Source organism: Nomascus leucogenys, chromosome 18 (assembly GCF_006542625.1).
Source record: "Nomascus leucogenys isolate Asia chromosome 18, Asia_NLE_v1, whole genome shotgun sequence".
In the NCBI taxonomy this organism is placed as follows: Eukaryota; Metazoa; Chordata; class Mammalia; order Primates; family Hylobatidae; genus Nomascus; species Nomascus leucogenys.
In genome coordinates, this window is record NC_044398.1 from 7,185,299 (window position 1) to 7,208,091 (window position 22,793).

Here is a 22,793-nt window from a genome sequence, read left to right on the forward strand (position 1 = left end):
AATGCAACTTGTGACTCTAGTTTGTAAGTTTCAATCTACTTGTGGCTAGAGGACTTGATTGAAACCTCTCTATGGTTAATAATATTGTATAAATAAAAATAATCTGTTACAAATTAACTGTTAATTTTAAAATACGAAAATCATACCCTCACTCAAAAAGTGTTTTGAAAAAAAATTCATGAGTCTATCGTACTCAAGTGATTATTTCACAAAGTTTTAGCATGTTGTTTTGCAGTTGCTAAAAATAACTTGGTAGACTTTATTCCGGCTAGCATTGTAAAATATATACATTTTGTACTAAAAGCCATTAGGTTAAGATACAGAAACATAGACTATATGAAATAAGTACTCATTGTTTCAAAAATGTGAATTCTTTGTAGTTAAATTTGAATGGTATATATAGCCATTGATTCATATCTCTTGCAATCCATTCAATAAATTGATTTATTGCTGTTAAACAAAGTCAGATTTTAATAACTGAAAATTTCTGGAGACTAGCCAGATGATGAAACCTTTGTTTTCCAGATGTTGTGGTTAGAGGGGTCACTGCTGCTTCAGATTATCGGCCTCTAGTAAGCTGGACATCTCCATGTGTTGAAACAAAGTACATAATGAGGGTCAAATTGCAAGTGTTTAAATGATGGTTCTTCAGCTGACACACAGAGAGAAAGGAAGAATTCTGCAATGAGGATACTATAGTAGTAGGAATGACATGTAAGGGCCAAGGACAGATGTTAGAGGTTGACTTTGGGTTTTTATGTCAACTCAAATAATTTTGCCCAGGAAAAAAGAAACACACCTTCACAGCAATGCAGAACACCAGAACTTGTGACAGAAGTTCTTATTTTTTTCATCTTTTTTAACATTAAAAAAATTTCTATTAAAATATCATGAGTAGTAAAAAGGGAAAAGATGATAAAATAATAACAGGGAAAAAGTTGGGTGATTAATAGAGGAAATTACCTTTGTAATTATTATTCTAATAGAAGAATGCCTGTTAATAGGCTTTAGGGGAAAGTATCTTCACTACTGTGCCACGGAAATTTGCCATTGTGTGTTCAACACAAACTGATCTAAATTTTTTTAAGGTATGATAGGATCTGGATCTAAAAATGAAAATGAAACAAGATATCTAAATATCTCAAAGAAGTGAAGTTAAGCAATATTAACCATAGAGAGGTTTAAGTTTATGTAAGTCCTGAAAACTTTATGGAGTGTGAAAAATGCAAAAACTTTTTTTTTTAAATTTAGTAATTCATCTAACTCAGTAAAATCTAATATCTGAAGAGGCCACATTTACCTGGACTTCGGCAAAAATGTTGAAATAAGAAAAATTTGGCAACACAAAAATGCAAATACATACTGCACAAACAGCAAATGTTTGCCACTTAGCACTTCATTTATTTCCTTATGGAAAAACACAGGAAAGAAAGCAGGAAGAGGGAAGCAGGGAAGCAAGGTAGGAAGAAAGGAAGGAAGGCAGGGAGGCAGGCTACATGTTTTTTCCTTCTTTTGACACCAATTCTTTAAATTGTTTTAGTCTTTTGTATAATACCCAGGACAGCTGAAAATAAGAGATGTTGAAGATTTTAATGTGTGACAGTCCCAACTATAAGAGGAAAGAATAGATTCATATTTATATTTTTAGAGTTCTTAGAATACATCCAAACCGAAAATATAACATGGGAATTGTTTCTCCAAATAATTACATATCTTATTTCCCATATTTGGTTTACCTTTGGAAACTAACATTTCACTGATGGAAAAGAAGGAAACTTCTATAGAGACACGGAAAAAACTGAAAATGCAGGAATATCAGGGAAAGATGGAATTCTTACACAAGTACTTGCCAAAAAACCCAAAACACTGAATGACAAAAACAAGTGTAAATTGTAACATGTACAAACTATAATAAGACAAAAAGACAATATATTTCTTCCTTCTCACGTGATGCCACTTACTCAACATTTTTAAGAAAGATTTTCTCTAATGATGTCTTAGAGGCATTATTTCTGATACCTGTTAAGGGGAAATGCCACATATATTCTTACCACAATATTCCATTTAAAGGCTATCCTAGTTTGTATATAGATCATTATCAGTTGGTAAATTTTGATGAGCATTTAAAAATCCACTCCAGCCATTTCATCTGCACCTGTATTTTTAGGCACTTAAGTGTAAACATGAAAATTGTTAGTGCAACAAGAATTGTAGATGTAATCTCAAAATCAAATTATAAGCTTTTCTTAAATTTTAGCACACACATCTTGGTTAAAAGATCTACCTGGTATTAATATTATTTTAAATTGTTAACTATGATAGAACTAATTTTTTTGGAATAGTCAGCTCGTCATTGTTTCAATAAACATGTATGAGAAAATCCGTGAAAGAGAATAAAGCAACAGAGGCATAAGTCAGGGGGACCTCTGCCAAGTACACACACATCCCCATATGTGAAGAAAAACAAAAATAATATACAAATTAGATTGTATAATTAGGTCTCTTACAGGAATTCAGAAAATAAGAGTATTTTTGGTTACAGTCAGTTAAATCTAAGTTGCTTTATTCTTAATTTTGAATTAGAACTTATATATGAGTCTCAAGTCAGACTTGTGGGTGCTCTGACTGTTCAGTCCTTATTCTTTCAAACACCTGTTCTTCTTTGTCATCAGTAGTGTCTACTTTGGTGTCCTTCATATCCATTATTTTTACTCTGTATAGATTCCTCACTATTTGTCAGATAAAACTTTCCCTTCCTTTTCTGTAACTAAAATGCTTTTTCTTTGGGGTTCCTGAAGTTTATGGCTTTAGGCACATATAAAGGCAAGTGACTATGTAACTGGTTTTCTCAAACGCCATCTTAACATCGCATACATAATAGTGTACTACCGGAGCCTCTGCACCCATTCTCTCCTCCCCTCCCCCAACTTTACCTTCTCTTCTTTCACAGTTCTCTGTTCAACCCAGCCCACTCCCAGTCCATCAGACATCTTCCTATGATAGAACATGCCTACAGACTTCTCCTTTATGTTTCCTGCCATCTGGAACAGCTTTTTCTGCTTCATCCACTGTGTTGCTCCAAATCTTAGGGGAATATGTTCTAAAATTGTTTTTCTCCTTTAATCTTTGTAATTGTACTGTTAAACTCATGAAGTGATCATTTAAAAAAAACTATATAAATAAACCCATGAAGATGTGTATTTCTTGTGCAAATTAAGACTTATAAAAATACAAACTACTAGAATTATTTAACTTGGATAAGAAAGATTGAGTGAATTACTAACATTTAAATACATAAGGGATAACATGATTGTTGAGGACTAGCTATATTTGTTACACATTAAAAGGAAACGTGCTCTAATTTAAGTAAAAAGATTTCTCAGTGAGATATAAGGGAGAACTGTTAATGTTAAATAACAAAAACATTGTTAAATAATGGAATGGCTCACTGAAGTTGGTTATCTCTATTCTTTTTGTAGCAGCCAAATAGTATATCTGTTCATGTGCTTCAAATCTGATATTCATGCTTTATGAAGAAGGATGTGTGTGTGTGTGTGTGTGTGTGAGAGAGAGAAAGTCAGACAAGCATGGACAGAAACACACAATATTGGGGAGCAAGCCACAAGGAGGAGTGTGGCTTGTTAAATAAGATCCTTGACAGTTGTATTGTGTTCTTGGGGCAGATGAGTACTTTTTTTTAAAGTACTTTTGAGAGAACAGTGTTTTCTACTTTTACATTTCTGTATTTCACAGGATAAAGCTTCTGCTATAGAAGAAATGTAACATCAAAACAAAACCAAGATTTAACATGAAATTTTAAAAGTTGTACTTGTAGAGATTTTTTGAGTTATGTATTATTCACCACACTACTGGAGACTAAATTTCATAAATGTATAATTTTTGTACTTATAAATACCATCCCATCTTGTTCCTGAAATAACTGAAATGATAGCATTTTATTATTTTATTGTAATAATAGCTTACAAGATCAAGACACAATTTTTGCTAAATGTTTATTTTGTTTCATGCGTTGCCAAGTGAAAAGTGATGAATTTCACATAAACTTTTATATTTCAAGAAAAGTTTCTATTTCTCCTAGAGAGACTATATTATATAAAAACGTTAGCTCTTGGCTTTCCAAACTTTTACTATTATTTGTTAACCTTGTTATTTAAACTGCATGGAGATCTTTTTAAAGTCATATTTTATTTTTGGAACCCATAAAAATGTTAAAATAAACAAACAGGAAAGGATATAGATGGAATCTGAACTATCCTTATATGCAAAAGAGTTGGCTGAACAAAAAATTGCAAGGATCATTGCTTTGGGAACTAAAATCTAGAACTTCCAAATAAGACTTTTCTTTCTATTCGATATGTACAGACTTTGTACACAAACAAGTACAATAAACAACTTAATAAATCTTATAGTTAACAGCCAATGCTATAATTCAGAAATGTTTTTTATGTTTAAGGAAACTAAAAGGGCTATTTGGAGTATTTGTTACATTTAAAGGACTTAGTAAAATTCAATTTAATATCCACTGTTAAATACAAATAGTTTATTTGGCTGAAGAGAAGTTTTAATTTTTAGCAGGTAATGTATATTTTCTTATAACAGATAATAGTTCAAAGGGAAGGTTACAACTATCTTCATATTGGACATTTGAAAAAGAAATATAAACACTGTCAAAAGTCAATCAAAATGACAGGAACATCATGCTTAGAAAACTTAGAGGGGGATTTTCCAAAAATTTTTTAAGGAGCTAAGTACTAGTAGCATATTTAGGCTGAAAGCTTTTGTGGCTTCTAAATGAAAAGAATATATGAGATAATCATGCCAGTTTTCTATGTTTACATAACACACAGAAGATATATATCACAGACTTTACCCAGAGTAATATTATATTCCATATCATAATTTGGTTTATTTTCAATCAGAAGGATAAAACATCTATTAGTAAGAATGATACATTCCAAGCCTTCAAAACCAGAAAATCCCATTATAATTTTTAGTTTCTAAACTCTGTTTATTTGAAGAACTTCATGATCGTGTAAAATATTACAATTATTTGAAGAATACTTTTTTAAAAGTTATGCTAAAACAGCATCGGTCTTAGAAGTAAATACAATTTGCAAAAAGGCATACAAAATGTCCTATCTTTTCAGTCTGTCTTTTCAAGCCTAACCACCTAGAAAGAGGCTACTTTACCTATAATAGAATAAAGTGTCTTTAAAGATGCAAATATGTTCAGTATTTGAGAATAGCTATATTTAAAAAACTAAGTTATTCTGATAACCAGGTTGCAATAGGAGAAGTCATGATAACCTTCCATTTTTAAGATTCAGTTACAAAAGGCAATTTTAAATCCTATTATTCCAAAGGGTTTGAGGCTTTATTTCTTCTTCCTCATATGTATGATGATTTCTGGATGTTTTAGTATAGGGCATCACACCAGTGCAGCACACTTGGGCTTACATTGCAGCCCAAGGCATTTGCAGCAAGTATTTCCCACTAGGAATGTAAGGAGCTAGGAGGTTACAAGGCTTGAGGAGACAATCTAGAAAACCACAAGACAGTTTGTTGGTCCTTTCTCCACAAATAACCTTTTTAAACCAGACCCATAAAATGCAGTTTATTATCTAACATTTTTAAGGAGAATCTTTTGTTAAGTGTTAACAAAAGAACGACTATCCAAATTCCCTTTAAAATGCAATCCTTCAAAAATACTGAACTCTCAAGTCTTTTTGGAAAGTGCTTAAATCATCTGGAGATAAATATCATTTGGTGTCCTTGTTTTGTAACAAATGGCTTTTTCCATTGTTTCCATTAATTTCACCCATATTCGTTTTTTTAAAAACAAGGCCCTTATCCTCATCAGCAAAACACAGATGTATGATTTAGCATATAAAACCGGTAATTACATACTAATTTACGAAAGATTGTTTTTTTCTCCTTTTCGTCAGTTTTCAAGAAGTCTTCCCGTGATTAACTGTAAACAGGAATGGTTTACATCTCAAATTAGAAGCCATTAATTAGCATGACGAAGTGAACTGAAAGATACACAATTATTTAAATTATTTAATCACTATTCACCTTGGCTAAACTGTAGTATACTCTTTCAATATCCTTCGGTAGGTTATCGATCTGTCACTAAATTACCTCCAGATCAGTTAGAGATGAATATTAGCGTCCTTTCCTTTCCCTCAGGTTTACATTCTCCCTTCTCGTAAACACTTAAAAAAGCTTTAAGGTTCTTTAATTCCAAATACCTAATTAGCCATCACTAGCCTTTTTGTAATAAGGAAAAAGAGTATCTGAAGTACAAATCAAGAGTTCGCTTTGCCCGTTTAACAATAAAAAACATTTAAAAAACGTACGCCAAAGGCAATGGCAGTAATAAAAGAAATATGCAGAGGTGGCTTCAGCAAATAACGGGTTTGCAAAACGCAAGTGCTTAACAAAAAGCAGCCTAAACCTCTATTGCAATATACAGCACTCCAATAAATTACACAACACTTGCATAGGCTGCAGAAATAACGCAGGACAAGACTTACACAGATGCCAATCCGCAGCATTTATACACATGCACATGGCAAGAGACAGAAACCAAACACTATCATTCAACTCGGGCAGGGTAGCGCGATCCCGAGCTCGCCCAGCGTGAGAGTGCTCTCTGCGTGTGTGTCTGTGTACGCGCGTGAGTGAGACCCATCCTTGGGGCATTTCCCCTCTCTGTGCAGTTTTGCTTCATTTGTTTCCTATTTCTGCTACATAGAAACTAACTTCCATCTCAGCTCCAGCCAGCGCCGCTGAATAGAGCCTGTGCTGCGGCTCCGTGTGCGTCAGATCCCTCCGCGGAGCCGGTCCCGGCCCCCTCCCTGCCACTATCGGCCTCCACAGAGAAAGCGCCTTCCAACCAACCGGCAGCTTGGGCTCCGACATCTTCTCCGACTGGAAATAAATAAATAAATCGCACGCCCTGCGGGGAGGAGCGGGTGGGGGTCGCGCTGTGCCGGGTGCGGAGCGCTGGGGACGAGGGGTCGGAGGCACTCCTTTTTCAGCGTCGGGGGGTGGGGGCGCGGGCCGGAGCCGGGGCCGAGCCCGGGGCCGCGAAGGCGGCGGACTCCTTTCTGCGGCGGAGGGATCCGCGGCGGAGGCGGCCACGGCCGTAGCCGCTGCCTGAGAGTTGTTGTTTCCTCCTCCTCCTCCTCCGCCTCCGCCGCCGTTGCTTGAATGGTGGAGCCGAAGCTCGGCTCGTGAACACACACTGACAGCTATAGGGCAGGCGGCGGCACCGTCCCCGCTTCCCCTCGGCGGCGGGGTGTCCCGTCGGCGGCCCTGAAGTGACCCATAAACATGTCTTGTGAGAGGAAAGGCCTCTCGGAGCTGCGATCGGGTAAGTCGGGGGGCTGCCGGGGCCGCTGGCACCGGGCGATTCCGCCCGCGGTCCCCCGCCCCCCGCCGCCCGACCGCTCAGCCTGTGTGTCTCCCCGTCCCTCTCTCCCGCGCAGAGCTCTACTTCCTCATCGCCCGGTTCCTGGAAGATGGACCCTGTCAGCAGGCGGCTCAGGTACGGCGGCGCGCGGCGCGGGCCGGGCCGGCGCTCGCCGCTCGCGGGCGTGGGGGGAGGGAGGCGGCGGCGGCGGGGCCGCGGCCCGGGGCGCGGGGCTCAGCTCTCCCCGCTTTGTTGTTGCAGGTGCTGATCCGCGAGGTGGCCGAGAAGGAGGTAAGGGCGGCGGCGGCCCGGTGCGTCCCGCCGTCGCGCGGCCGCCTCTGGGCCGCTGCGCCGCCGCTGCCGCCGCCGCCAGGGCGCGGGGCGCGGGGCTCGGGGTCCCCGCCGGGGCGCGGGGCGGGCGGGGGAGGGGAGCGGGCGGGTAGGGGCCGGGGGCCGGGCTCACGGGGTGTCCTCTCCCCGCAGCTGCTGCCCCGGCGCACCGACTGGACCGGGAAGGAGCATCCCAGGACCTACCAGAATCTGGTGAGACATTCACGTCGCAGAGCAAAGAAACTTTTCCCTGAGTCGAATAAAAATTGAATTTCCCGCAATTTTTTACAGAGACAAAAACTTGGCCCTAGAACGTGAAAGCTCCAAAGGCCACGGGGAGGGTTGGGAGGCCGGCGCGGGGTCTGCGGGGGCCAGTGGCCGGGGGTGCTCGTACTCCGGGGTCGCAGGGGCTGCGGACAATTTATTTGTGATATTTTGTTAATGTGCTAGAAATAAAGATACGTCATGAGTGTTGTGCAGTGCAAGGCCGGAGGAGGAGGGGCCGGCGCGCGCGTCCGTGCGGGCGCGGGGGCGCGCGAGAGTCGGCGGCGGCGGGAGCGGCGCGAAGAGGGAGAGCGCGCTCGCTCGTTCGCTTGCTCGCTCTGCACGCGCGGCCGGCTCGGCTTTCTCCTGCCCTACACAATAGCTGGTGACTAACTGCTCCGAAGTGGCATTAGCATTTCACAAGCAGGCTATCCAGCCGCTGCGGTACCGTGGCAAGACATTATTTTTTTCCTCCTCTATCGTTTATTTTGTTTTCCTTAAATTCAGTCCCAGGTTTTTTGTCGGAAGGGTTCTGATGTGTGATGATAGTTGGTCAGTGCTTCGTCTTGCATTTACTAAAACACATCTTTGCAGAAGTGTAAAGCCTGTAATTCCCTAAAACCAGAAGTTTAGTAGGCTTTTTTTAATTCTTACGGTATGCCTCTCGTTTAATTAAAAATTATTATTGGAGTACACTGAAGAGTTTTGATTTTTGTCCACATAGTTACTGTGGGATGGAACCTGGCCAATAAAAGTTGTTGTGTTTATATTGGGACAAATTTTGTTTAATAGCTTAAAAATTTAAGACCTTAATTTTGTGGGTTGTCAAAATGAGTATCTTAGGAATCTTTAAAAATTGCTTTTCAGAAGCGGATCTATCGCTTCAGTATTGTGATAGGAAGTTATTTTAAAGGAGCTATATTTTCTGTAACACTTTCTCCTAAACTGATGCAGGTTCGTTGTGTGTATATGTGTGTGGGGCAGTTAAAGCAGTCGCACCGGACACACCAAGCCTTTGAAATTTATGTAGTGCGTTGATTTTATGAGGCTTTTGTAACCGTTTTGAGATAGTTATAATTACTAATGTTACTTCATCAGAACTTCTCTAATGACTAGGAAGTTTCAGCGAGCTTAGAATGAGTGTCTTGTGAGGTGAAGGCAGGACGTGATTATAATGGCTTTTTTTTTTTTGTATATAGTATATTTCCTAACTTTTGTGTATAAATCTCTTGTGGTTTAATATAAGTTGTTGATAACCGCTCACGGCTGTTGAAATAAGCAAGGGTACTGAGGTTTAATAAATCTAATGGAGATTTAACAGTGTATTAGTGTATTCATTTTCACACTGAACGTGTGTTAGTTTTCAAGGAGTGATTTGGGTTACTTTCATTCAATTCTTGGCCAAAGTGAATGGAGCTGGAAGTAAACTCCAAGATTTACTAATTTGAAATTAATTTTTAGGTTTATAAATATTTGATAGAAGTCTTCAGTGAATTTACATGTCTTCCTTGCTGTTTGAAAAAATTATCGCAAAGATTATAATACTCCATTTTTAAGATGGGGCAGGTTTTACAAAACTCATCTTTGCATCTGCTTTTACATGTGTGCATCTCTTAAAAACCCACAAACCTTAAGTCACCGAGGATTGCTGCGTTTTCTTGAAATCTTTTGGTAATGTTACATTTTTTAAATGAAGCAGCTTAATGGTATCTGGCTAAATTATGGTAATGGCTAATCCTCGTAGGAATATCTTTTTTTTTTTTTTTTCAGTAAAAATGAGCTATCAATTTTGATTTTGAGTTAATTTTTGGGGGGAGGGTGGGGGGGAGGAATTATTAGTAAAGTGAATTTCTATCCCTAGTCTGCATCTCAGCTCTAAGATACAGTAAGCATTCTTTTTATCTATGTATTATTCTCAAAATTCACCTATTTTGAATGGAAGTGGTTTTTCTTGCTTGGAGTTTTCTCCTTACTAGAACAGGAACGTTGGCATACTTATCAGACAGTTTAGAAATCTTATTAGAACTTGGAGTTCTTTGACTAGTTTTCTCTTTTCATTCATTCGGCATATTGCTTACTCTATATCTACTGGATGCAAGGTACCATTTGAGGTGCTTTCTCATCCATCAAACTGTATATCTAGGTGTGTGAGTTAACTTTATTTTACCTTTTTAGTTGAGATTTAGTTAGGTCTAAAAACATTTGGAACACTGGATTTTTTTGTTCAATAGTAGATCTTGCTGTTCAATATCTAAGTCAGCACATGCAAAGTCTCTTGTACAGTATTTTCTATTTTAATTCTTCTGACTTAAAAAGTTTTACGTTGTTGCATATGGAGTTGAATTTATTTAACATTGATTTGAAAATTACTTGGTGAGTGAAACTGTAGTTTCATTAGTTTTCACTCTACCTGGAAATGATTTGTTGTATTAACTAATAAACTGAGCAGTATTTTAAATGGGAGAACTCATATATCACATCACATTGAAATTTCTAGAAAACCTCAAATTATCGCTGTTTAAAATGGGGTGTAATATTTGTACATGTGAATTTAAAAATAGGCACTGATCATCTGTAGCTAGTCTAGTTATAATCGTAATGGTTGAATTTTAATTAAGAGGAAAGTAGAATTTTAAGAGCAGTTTTAAAAGTTTACAGGTTAAAATTGATGCATTCATTTCAAGTGTGATTGAGAAAGGAAATGCTCATATCTTATGGTTGTTTCTGTCTCTGGTATAAAACATGACTGTGATTATCACCATCTACCTTAAGATTTAAAACATTTTTAACAAAGTAAATGGAATTGGATAGGAAGCTAAAAGTTGTTTTTGGTACTATGGTATACGTTTAATTAGATTTTACATTTTTTAAAATATGAGATTTATTTTAAAGAAAAGGGGCACTTTTCCCAAGTATCAGAATTCTTAAACTGTAGAATAAAAAACTTTTTTTTTGGACGAAAGGAAAGCTTTGTCATTTGTAAACAATTTCTTAGTTTGAATAGTGAATCTAGTTAGTTCATTAAGTCTGCTTTCTAGTTGTCACTTAATGATGATTGCATGTTTATGAGATCTAGAGGCAGAATTGTCAAGCATTTTACCGGATTTGGGGCTCTCTTGATTACATTTTTTCTTGTAAGACTTCTCTTTTTTCCCCCCAAGAACTAGTTCATGTTTTGCCAATCTGTTAAAATGATTTAATTTTTTCCTTGTAAAATAGTGATACTTGCCTTTCTTAAAATTATTCCACTTTATTAGAAATCTTTTTTGTTTGTTTGTTTGTTTCAAGTGAAAGGATTGGGAGTCAGGAGATGTGGATTGTGGTTTTAAGCCCTGCTGACAGTTAACCTGTAGGTAATCTTGGGCAAGTCATGGAATTTCTCTTTGTCCCAGTTACCTCATTTGAAAAATAAGTGGATTGAAATTTTTTCAATCTGATAATCTGTGATTTTGAACTAGAAATAGTAGTACATTATATTTAAGAACTAAGCTTTATTTCATTCTTAGAGTTTAATTTTCCAAAACACAGAAAGTAGAAATCACATAGGTTACAAAATTATATGAATGCTTTTCATAGTGCCATTCTTTGGTGGTAATATCATTTCTTGTTGCAAAGATGATTTGAGACACTAACTACGTTGTAAAATGCCCCAAAATTACCATGATTTCCATCATAGTTTAAGTACTAGTTTTCATTATTGGTGGTCTCAAATTCAGAGATGAATAGGAACAATGGATAGGATTTATTTAAGTATGTATCTTAGGTATACATTTATTTAGTGTGTGCTGATTAATGTGAAAGTTAAGGTATAAAACCTAGAGACAACTTTCAGGGAAAAAAAAAAGATACCATATTAAATGTTTTAGAATTAGGGATTCCCATTCTATATTGAAGATAACATAGTTTCAACACTTGATTATTATAATTTTTTGGGGTTGGGGGAACATGTAATAAAGTAAATGTGTGTAGTAGAGTTACTGTTTCCTTTTTTAGTAGAGTATCAATGAAATAGAAGCTTTGCGTGGTAGTCTCTAAAACAGCTTTAATCTCACATGGTTGTTATAATGATGAATAAAATATGTTAGGTGTGAAGGGTTATATGATGAATAAAATGTTTGGTGTGAATATGTTGCTGAGAGGCTGAAGGAGCATTCTTTCTTACGTATAGAATTATTCTATTGATGATTATACCATTTTTTAAAATTTGAGGCATTTACAAACATTTTTAAATGCAATACTTACTATATTGTTAATATTCTTAAATAATTGTAAAGCAGCATGAACATAAAGCGGGAGCTGGAGTGTCCCTTTCGCAAACCATAATCGTTTTTATTTGATTGTTGTGAGGCAGAATCGTATTGAGGGAGTCTGTTTTCCATTCTGTAAAATGGGCTAATAATAGCTTCTACTTTGTGTGGTCTGTGAGTAATAACTGGCATGAATCAAGTACTATGTAAGGGTTTGGGTTTGCTATTATCAGAACTTTAGTAGTGGTAGTAAAGGTTGTTCCGCTTAGAGCTTTATAATAAAGTTTTCTTTAAGAAAAGCATTTACATTTTTATTTCAGGCACAAGTGTGTATGTACTTTCTGAACATAGAATCTGCAGTATAAAAAGGCCACATTAAAACTTCAGAAGAGTCAAGGTGTGGTGGATGGCTCATGCCTGTAATCCCAGTACTTTGGGAGGCCATGAGTTGGAGACCAGCCTGGACAAAATGGAAAACCCTATCTCTACAAAAACTAAAAAAAAAATTAGCCAGGTGTAGTGGCACATGCCTGTAGTCCGAATTACCCCAAAGGCTGAGGTGAGAGGGTCACCTGAGCCCAGGGAGGATGAAGCTGCAATAAGCTGTGTCCCATGCCACTGCCCTCCAGCCTGGGCGACACAATGATACCCTGTCTCAAGAAAAGAAAAAAAAAATCTTCGGAAGATACTATTAGTATAATTACTTTATAGACTCAAGGATGAAACAGGTCTAAAAAATAAGGAAAAATGTTTAGTTAATACCAAAAACAAATCATGGTTAAGGCATTGTGGATAGACCTCTGGAAAAATTTTGCTACTGATTTCTACTGTGACTTGTTTTTATGGAACACTGAACATTAAGAAATAATTTGGGTGGTTGACATATCCTGAATTGATTAGAGAATATGCAAAGCTTTTTTTCTTTGGGTAATCATCAAATGACATTTAGGAATATATGAAGAGAATTTGGCTATTGCATTTGCCTCCTTCTATACAGTTATTTATGAGATTTACAACCATCACAATAGTTTGTATTCTTTTTGGAAACTGTCAGAGAAGACATGTCTTGACTTCTGTTTTGTCAATCTGTTTATGTATATTTTAAACAGAATTTAAGAAAGACTTTAGCTTTAGGTTAAATAAATCCTAATCAATTTCAGTTTTTTAGTTGATTCAGAATTTCTTTGTAAGTTAGTTTTTGGTTTTCTTTTTTTTCTTCATAATCTGGAAAGTTGTGGATGAATAAGAAAATAATAATAATAATAGTCTAATGCAGCTTCAGCTTAAGTTAAAACCAATTGACAGTCATTCTTCCCTTTCTCAAATTTTGTGGGTATTTACCATGTCACTACAGAATTGTAACAAATAAAATGTATCTTGTACAACTTACTCTGAACAAGTAATACTAAACAGGTTAGTTTCATTCTTACTAGTAGTTTCCTTGTATAAATTTCAGAATTCATAGAAAAATATCTGTAATACTAAGCTAAGTAGCCTTTAGTTGCCAGAGAATACCAAACATACTTATTTAAAATAACTTCCTATTTTAATGCACTTTTACTTAGAAAAAAAAATTTAACAGCTAATTTTAGGATATTTAAGTTGCTTTTGTGGTTATATCTAAAAGTGGCAAAGGCTATTATAGGAATCAAATTTAAAATTTTAGAAAGACATTTTAAATGTGAACATTCTCAGTTTCTATTATTTTTTGAGAAGCTATGTCAATGAAATGATGAGGAAATTGTGAGTTAATAAATTACTTTGCAATGAATAATGTTATTGGACCTATGGAATATAGAGGAGTGTAAGTATTTGATAACAAATTGGTGAAAATGATAAGATGTTTTTTCTTGATGGAATTTGATAAAGCAGGGTACTGAAAAATCACAAGCTTATCGTATTGAATAGTGATGAATGTAAGTTGAGAAGTTACTACAGAGAAGGCAATCATCAGTTGTGAGGCAGGTCCTCCTTTAGTTATTTACCTTACACACTCAAAAACAGCCGTATTTGAGCTTAGGCATCACAGGTAAGAAAAGGATGGTTGGATGAGAAGTTTTTGATAAGAAAATTTAGGTGGCAACATAGTCGAATGCAACTTCTGCTTACATTAAAACTAAATCGTAAGGTGAATGAGATGTGTGGTATAGGTAAGCCCTAGGTTATCCATGACAGTACAGATGGCTATGGCAGGTTTTTTTGCAGAAGAGACACAGAAAGAATTCATGTACAGCAGGCCTTTCTTACCTGCGGGTGTCACATCTGTGAATTCAACTGTAGATCAAAATAATTTAGAAAAAATATATATAAAAAATTTAAAAACTACATTCTAACAATTATTTCCATAACATTTACATTGTATTAGGTATTATAAGTAATCTAGAGATGATTTAAAGTGTGCAGGAGGGGTGTATAGGTTATATGAAAATACTGTGCCAGTTTATATGAGGAATTAGAGCATCCTGGATTTTGATTTTGGTGTGGGGTTTCCTGGAACCATTCCCCCGTGGAGATTGGAGGATGACTGTTCTGGACTCCAGCTGACCCGTGGTCATGTGTCATGGTCTATTTGGTCGCTGTCATGAATAGAAAAAGGCATGTAACTTGTCTTGGCAAAGGTTATAGTATAAAGCAAGAAATATATATCTCGTGTTTGACTCTGGTTTAGTTTTTGGGTGTAGAGACACTAAATTCTAGGCAACTTAGTGAAACATCCGCTGTCTGAAACAACTTTGCTGTCATTGTATAAGAATTGTGTTATTTTGAGTACTGTGCTTGGAACTGAAACATTAAAAATGAAACTGGTTGTTCAAGATTATTTACGTTGGCCTTAGTATAAGCAGTTAAAGGATTTTTCGTCTTTAAATTAATACACAGTAACTTTTCAGCAGATTCCTAGATTTGAGTTTAACGTTTTACTAATGATGTTTTAAAGGGAATTTTAAAATTACACAAATTAGCACATATGACGACTTAAACATCAAAACTTGAAAATTTATTATTTTAAGCAGTTAAATGTTGTCATTTTGTTGTATTTTAAATTATTTTTTATGGAGCATCCCTACTTTGGTTTATGGAAACCTCAATTCTGAATAGAGTCTCTTTTTTTTTAGCAAGATATAATTGGTTTATGATGAATAAAATTTGGAAGCGTAGTATTGCATTTTCTTTTTCTGTTTGTTTTTCTGTTAGTATTGCATTTTCTTTAAATGACAAATTTGTATTGGTAATTGTATTGATAATGTAAACTGAATTATTATCTAAATGAATTCTTAACAGTTGACTAAATTCTGAATATGACATATTCTTTGAAGCTTGTTTATTCACAATTACTTGAGCAGATAGACCGTCGAGATTAATTTTGACACTTAATAAGGTTCTATATTAATTTTATTATAATTATAAAGACATAATAGGCATCTAAGGGTCCTTCTGAGAATAGTTACCCAAGTTAGAGGACTTGACTTGAACTGACTTATATGGGTTCTATTAAGTTTCTAATCAAATCTATGTGTCAATGGGGAGAAAACTAAAGTTCTAATAAGGAAGCTGTAACATAATAAAAATAACAGTAAACTTGGAATCAGGAGACCTGGGTTTGATTACTATTTCTCCTGTTTTCCAAATGTGTGCCCTCAGACAAACTGCTGCCTTTGAACTTCAGTTTTCTTTATGTATGAAATAGGGAGAATACTTAAGCTGATGTGCTTATGAAGATAAATAAATTTTGAGATCACTCAGCACAAAGGAAGTCTTTGTTTTTCTGTGGAGAAGCTATTACAGTTAAAAAATCAGAAAATGCATTCTTTCTTTAAAGATTATAGATATAATTTAACCCACACTGTTAGTAACAGATTTATAATTATAAGCTTGGATGTTTTTAGAATTTTAGGGGCTGGGATTTTAATATAGGCCTTACACAGTAATTAATTATCACATAGTGTTCTATAAATTTATATTTATATATTGTATATTATATATTATAAATAATACAATATAATGTATATACAATATATTGTATTTCTATAATTTTGTTTATATGCTATAGTAGTGTACAAATAAGAACTATATTCCAATAAACTGGCCTTTTAGAACTCAAAAACATAATAGAGAGCAGAAGTGTAACTAGCCTTTTATATCTGACAAAACTGTGAGAGAATAGATGTGAGAAGATCTGAAAAAGTGACTTTTTTAGAACCAATTAGGTGTTCAGAACATAAGGATGAAGTGAAAGCCTAGTTAGACAGATGATACTGGTGCCAAACAGCAGGGTTTTATTTTCATAATAATTATATGCTAGAGGACAGAAGGGCACTTCTAGGTCTTCACAGCTAAATCAAATAATTGGAATGAATATATTGATCTAACATCACTTTGAAAAGATTGTTAAAAAGATGCTCAAATTTTTTTCTTATTTAGATTTACAAAGATTTTGTTCAACATGAAGGGTCAATATGTAATACAGAATGTAATTAAAGTAACAGCCAACTGTTAGGTACAGTACTAACTACTTCATATGGTTTAATTTAATAATTTATCACTACTTTCCAAGGTGGTAACTGTTGTCTTGCTAGTCATACAGATGAGGACAGTGAGACTTAGAAAGAGTAAATGTTTTTCCCACCCTCAGCCTTAGCAACTTTAAACCCAGGCTGTGACTTGAGATTTCGTGGGGTTTTTTTGTTTATTTTGTTTTGTTTTGTTTTGTTTTTGAGACAAAGTCTTGCTCTGTCACTCAGGCTGGAGTGCAGTGGCATGATCTCGGCTCACTGCAACCTCTGTCTCCAGGGTTCAAACAATTCTCCTGCTTCAGCCTCCCGAGTATCTGGGACTACAGGCATGTGCCACCACGTCCAGCTAATTTTTGTATTTTTGGTAGAGACGGGGTTTCACCGTGCTGGCAGGGCTGGTCTTGAACTCCTGACCTCAAGTGATCCCTCCACCTCAGCCTCCCAAAGTGCTGGGATTACAGGCATGAGCTACCATACCCGGTGAGATTTCACATTTTATACTACTGACCATTTCTTTAAAAACCGAGTAGAGTTCTTAGTGACAGTATGTCTGCTAGAATGCAGCAGCTTCCAGATCCGTTGTATTTTCTTCCCACTGATAACACTTGCCTTTTAACAATACCTTCCACTGAGATAATGGCAAAATTTTTTGGCTGGGAAGGATGGCTGTTTATGTGAAGTAGCATACTATCAGAAAATGTTGTTTTAGCCAAAAATGCAGGATAATAAACCTCTCAAAGAGCTCAGTTTCTTGTTTCTTCCATACTGTAATTCACATTCTCAGAAGATGACCCTTTTGTTCAAATTGCAATGGATAATTTTAGAAATATTTTATATATGTGATCTGAAAAAGGGATGATACAGATTTAAGACTTGGGCCAAGATGGACAAGGAATGAGCAGAGTTGCTGCTGTTTCACAGAATTCTTTTGTTCTTGCTGATGGAAACATTGCTAGAACCATGAATCATTCTTTCGATCAGGGGTGGTAAACTAATAATGGCTGCTGTGGGTAAATTGTGCAGGAGATCTGTTTTTGGGAGGCCATCAAGCTAAGCATGGTTATTGCATTTTTATTTTATTTTATTTTATTTATTTATTTTTTTTTGAGACAGAGTCTCGCTGTCGCCCAGGCTGGAGTGCAGTGGCGCGATCTTGGCTCACTGCAGGCTCCGCCCCCCGAGGTTCACGCCCTTCTCCTGCCTCAGCCTCCCCAGTAGCTGGGACTACAGGCGCCCGCCACCTCGCCCGGCTAATTTTTTGTATTTTTATTAGAGATGGGGTTTCACTGTGTTAGCCAGGATGGTCTCAATCTCCTGACCTCGTGATCTGCCCGCCTCAGCCTCCCAAAGTGCTGGGATTACAGGCGTGAGCCACCGTGCCCGGCCGGTTATTGCATTTTTAAAGAATTGTTTTTAAAAAATAAGAACATGCAATGGAAATAGTATATGATTCTTAAAGCCTCAAATATTTACCATATGATGGTTACAAATGTTTGCTGACTTGTACTCTAAATAATATAACATGATATTTTACGAAAAGGATACCTTTGGCTAATTCAAGTTTTAACCATGAAAAAGGATTAAAATGGATGGACAGTTAACCAAAGATTGTTGTTCCCATAGCAAGCAACTGAACTGAGAACGGAGGTGGAAGGGACGTAAGTTTGAAAAAGCTCTGACTAGCCTCCTGGTTTAGCCAGTAGAGGTGTGAATCTCAGTGGGATGGCATCAGGATTTGCATCCATAGGGCCCGTTCTTGCATCTTATTGGAGGAGAGAAAATGTTTTGTTCATCAAAAAGGGATAAGAGCTAGGCATGGTGGCTCATACATGTAATCCTAGCTACTTGAGAGGCTGAGGCAGGAGGATCACTTGAGGCCAGGAGTTCCAGACTAGCCTGGGCAACAGAGAGAGATGCTGTCTCTAAAGAAATAAAATAAAAATTAGGCGTGATGTAACGCACCTATAGTCTCAGCTGCTCTGGAGGCTGAGGTGGGAGGATCATTTGAGCCCAGGAATTTGAGGCTGCAGTGAGCTGTTACTGCGCCCCCTAGCCTTGGTGACAGAGCGAGATCCCCCCACCCCCTTAAAAAACAAACAAAAACAAAATCAGGGTGGATGAGTTTAAAAAGTTTTGAGCACTACTGATATATGGGCATTCTTGGGGAAATTTTAAAAATAGTAATAATGAATTTGGTATTAACTCTTTAATCTGTTTTTACTTTCTAATTTTAAATTAAGGGTTTAGAGCAGTATAATCTTATAAATATTGTAGTTTTATCTTCTACTTTTACCGTTAGAATTTTTTAAAGTGTTCCCTTTTACCTATAGGAATTTATGCCTTTATGCTAGTTTCCTTAGTAGTGAAAGTGAACTGTGAAATGTTTCTCTTTTTCTGGCTCAGTTTAATGTCTGTGTTGAAAACTATTCAAATTGTCTGTTGTATGACTTGCTTATATCTTGCACATTGATATATACACATATTTGAGGTAATAGGTCATTTGTGTGATAGTATGAATTGTAGGGTCCAGAGTTATATTGCTGTGGTTTGACTCTCTGATGTGCTGTGTTTGAACTTGGGAAGGTCACAATATCTTTTTAAATAAATTCTATAATTTTTTTATAGAATGGGAATAATGATAGTATATACCTCTCAGAGTTATGAGTAGTTCCATGTAAAACTTACCACACTTACCATAGGGCCTGGCATTCAGTGTGCAGCCAATATGTGTTAGCTATATTAGTATAATTTATCACACTGACTTTATAATCTGGTCATAACTTTTTATGTGTTGAATGTTAAGAATTTGAAAGCACCTAGGGTCCCAGAAAGTAACTCGTATATCAGAAATTGGGGATCTTGAGGGACTATTTTTCCCCTGAAATAATATCGTATGGCAGATTACTGAGAAACCACATACATACAATATAGATAAGAGATTTTATTATTGTATTATTTTAAATATGTCTTTATTTACCAGTGAAATAAAAGCTAATTAAAAGTAAAAGCTTAAGTTTATATTAAAGATATGGGGTTCTTACTAACTTGAAAACTGAAAATCACATATGTATATCTGTAAATAATGGATTAATATTTATGAAGAATATGAATATGGTTAATATGTTTATAAAGAATGTTTAGAAAAAGGTAGAAAAGATTGTTTTATTGAAATATTTTTGTTTATTCTGTGTGTGTGTGTGTGTGTGTGTGAGAGAGAGAGAGAGAGAGAGGTATAGTTGAGAGCAAAAAGATTCATGGCCCCTGCTCTTTTGTAGTTAATGGTGAAATAGAAAAACATTAAATTATACTTCTAAATGTATAATCACAAGCCGATATATTGAGTTAATAAAGGAAAGTCACAGGAAGTGTGCAACCAAGAAAACAGACTTAGATTCTGTAGAGTACAGAAAAACAAAGGAAGTTACATTCCGTATCCAAAGAGTGAGAAAAGCATCAGAAGTGTTTTAAGTAGGGGTGACTTGATCCAATATGTATTTTGGAAAGAACATTCTAATTGCAATATAGAGAATAGATTTGAATGGGGCATGAGTGCACTTGGGAAAGGTATGCGTTTATTGCAAAGATTATTTGAATTTGGACTGTTATGGAGATACAGGTAGATGGATTTAAAAATAGGAAGGAAAAATTAAGTTGAACTTGGTGACTGCTTGGATATTGGGAATATGATGTGAAGGAGGAAGGAATGGGCTGTGTACAAAATGCAGCTCCTTGGTTTCTGGCTTCTAAGGTTGGATAAATGGGGTTGACATCCACCAAGGTAGGGAGCACTTTAGTGGGGAATGTTTTCATGAGGATCCGTCAATTCAGTTTTGCATATGTTGAGTTTCAGATGCTTTGGGGCTCTAGAGAGCTGTTTTAAGAAAGTTTGATATGCAAGTCTATGCTGTAAATAGAAATTTGGCAATCATTGTTGTAACAGTTGTCCAAAGAGAGAGTATATAGTGAGAAGAAAAGAGGATCTGGAACTGGACTCTGGTGCCCAGGATCTTAAGGAAGTTCACTATTTAATGGCTGTATAGAGGATTATAAGCCTAAAAGAAAAATGAGAAGGAATGGTTGGAGAGGAAGAAGGCAAGCCAAGGAGTGTCACGAAAGTTAAGAGAAGATAGTTTGCAAATGAGGAAGTGTTCAACAGTTAGGTGAAATATTATGGGACATTAAATAAGGTATAGATTTAAAGATGCTTATTAGAGTTATTGATAACCGAAGGTGAACTTTTGATAAGAACTATTTTTTGTAAAGTCATGAGTGGGAGCTAGTATGGAGTAGATTGAGAAGAGGATGGGATATGAAATGAGATGGACTATGGACCATTGTTTTAAAAACATGTTTCCGGAGAGGAAGAGAACGGGAAAGGGGTAGCCAGGATATTTGGGTGGGGAGGTGTTGGATAATAGCAGTTAGGCAGGATTTTTGTTTTTTCCTAAAGTGGATGCAAAATGAGCATGTTTACATGTAGATGGGAAGGAGTTGGTTGAGAGGAAGTTAGTGTACATACTAGAATGTGGAGGTCTAATTTATAGTGTAGGATTTCCATGCAGTCAGAGAAGTTAGAATTCAAAGCATAGGTAGAGGGATTGGATCTTAAATATTTATTAAGAGGGACAGTTGTGTTACTAAGAGTTACAGAATTGGTACAGGTGTAGGTAGGTTTACAGATTTGATAGGGAAGAAACAGAAAGCTTCAGCTTTAAAAAAGGTTCTCCTGTAAAGTAGGTTAGGTCATCTGCTGAGAAAATGAGGGGTGGGGAAGAGGATTCTTGGGAAAGAGAGGATAATAGCATTGTTTGTTAGTCTGTTTCCACTGTTCTTTCCAGAGACCCTTTCATGGTGGTACCTCAGGGACTGCTAAGAGGAAGCAAGTAGAGAGTCAAGCATTGAGATATGTGTTCCCTGATGCCACTTAAGTAAGAATACTTTCTGAGTACCTTTAATCTGTTTTGTCTAAAATTTTGTTTGAAGACATGTTCTAAGGCTTTCTTTAAAAAGTGTTTTAAAACTATTAGAATTGGCCGGATGCTGTGGCTCATGCCTGTAATCCCAGCACTTGGGAGGCCTAGGGGGCAAATTACTTGAGGTCAGAAGTTCGAGACCAGCGTGGTCAACATGGTGAAAGCCCGTCTCTACTAAAAATACAAAACTTAGCGGGGTTAGGTGGTGGGCGCCTGTAATTCCAGCTGCTCGGAAGGCAAGGCAGGAGAATCACTTGAACCTGGGAGGCGGAGGTTGCAGTGAGCCGAGATCCCGCCATTGTACTCCATCCTGGACGATAGAGGGAGACTCCGTCTCAAAACAAACAAACAAACTCACCCCAAAACTATTAGAATAAAGAATTATACCATGTAAAGAAATTTTACTGCATCTATTTTTATGTGCTGGGATAGGTGCTAACAAAATGTTTTGAGTTTTTTGAGAGTGGGGAAGTCAGTAGTTTCTGCATATTCTTAAATCTTCATATATCCAACTAGAACTTTATTAAGCACTTAACTATAAGTACTGCACTAGGTATTGGGTAGACAGAGGTAAAAATGACCCACTCTCTCCTTATGCAGGACACAGACAAGTAAACTGGCAATTTTAGTATAGTGCATGAGTCTTATGAACCCCCAAAACAGGGCAAATAATGGTAGGGCTTGTGTATTTTTTGGAGGAAGAAGATTATAGCTGTCATTAGACTCTTAAAAGTCTAGGTATCAAAATATATTAAGAACAATTAATATGGTAAGTACTACACAGTGCTAGAGGGATGAAGGGACATTCGAGGAGTATAATGTGCTGTGGGAACACAAAGTGTCCAAAAACGGGCACAGGTGGTGTAAATAGGTCATGGAAGGCAGTGAGTGAGACATAGACTGAGACATGAAGGAGAATGAGGTGTAGAGGTGGGCAGGTAAGACAAGATTGCCAGCAGAGGGATCAGCTTGTATAAAGTCTCAAAAGCCAGAGAAAGCACAAGGAATTTAAGAACTGGAAGTATCTCTT

The 22,793-nt window shown here is 36.7% G+C and overlaps 1 protein-coding gene across 1 annotated transcript in view; it reads left to right on the top strand.

Annotated features, from left to right (window-relative positions):
• The first annotated feature begins 6,776 nt into the window (after positions 1-6,776).
• PHIP (pleckstrin homology domain interacting protein) overlaps positions 6,777-22,793 on the top strand; it is a 139,295-nt gene continuing 123,278 nt past the window's right edge. The window contains exons 1-4 of the mRNA XM_030799018.1: positions 6,777-7,399; positions 7,515-7,573; positions 7,700-7,729; positions 7,922-7,981. Coding sequence (XP_030654878.1) covers positions 7,360-7,399; positions 7,515-7,573; positions 7,700-7,729; positions 7,922-7,981 — 189 coding nt within the window. The 5' untranslated portion in view covers positions 6,777-7,359. The remainder of the gene's footprint in view (positions 7,400-7,514; positions 7,574-7,699; positions 7,730-7,921; positions 7,982-22,793) is intronic.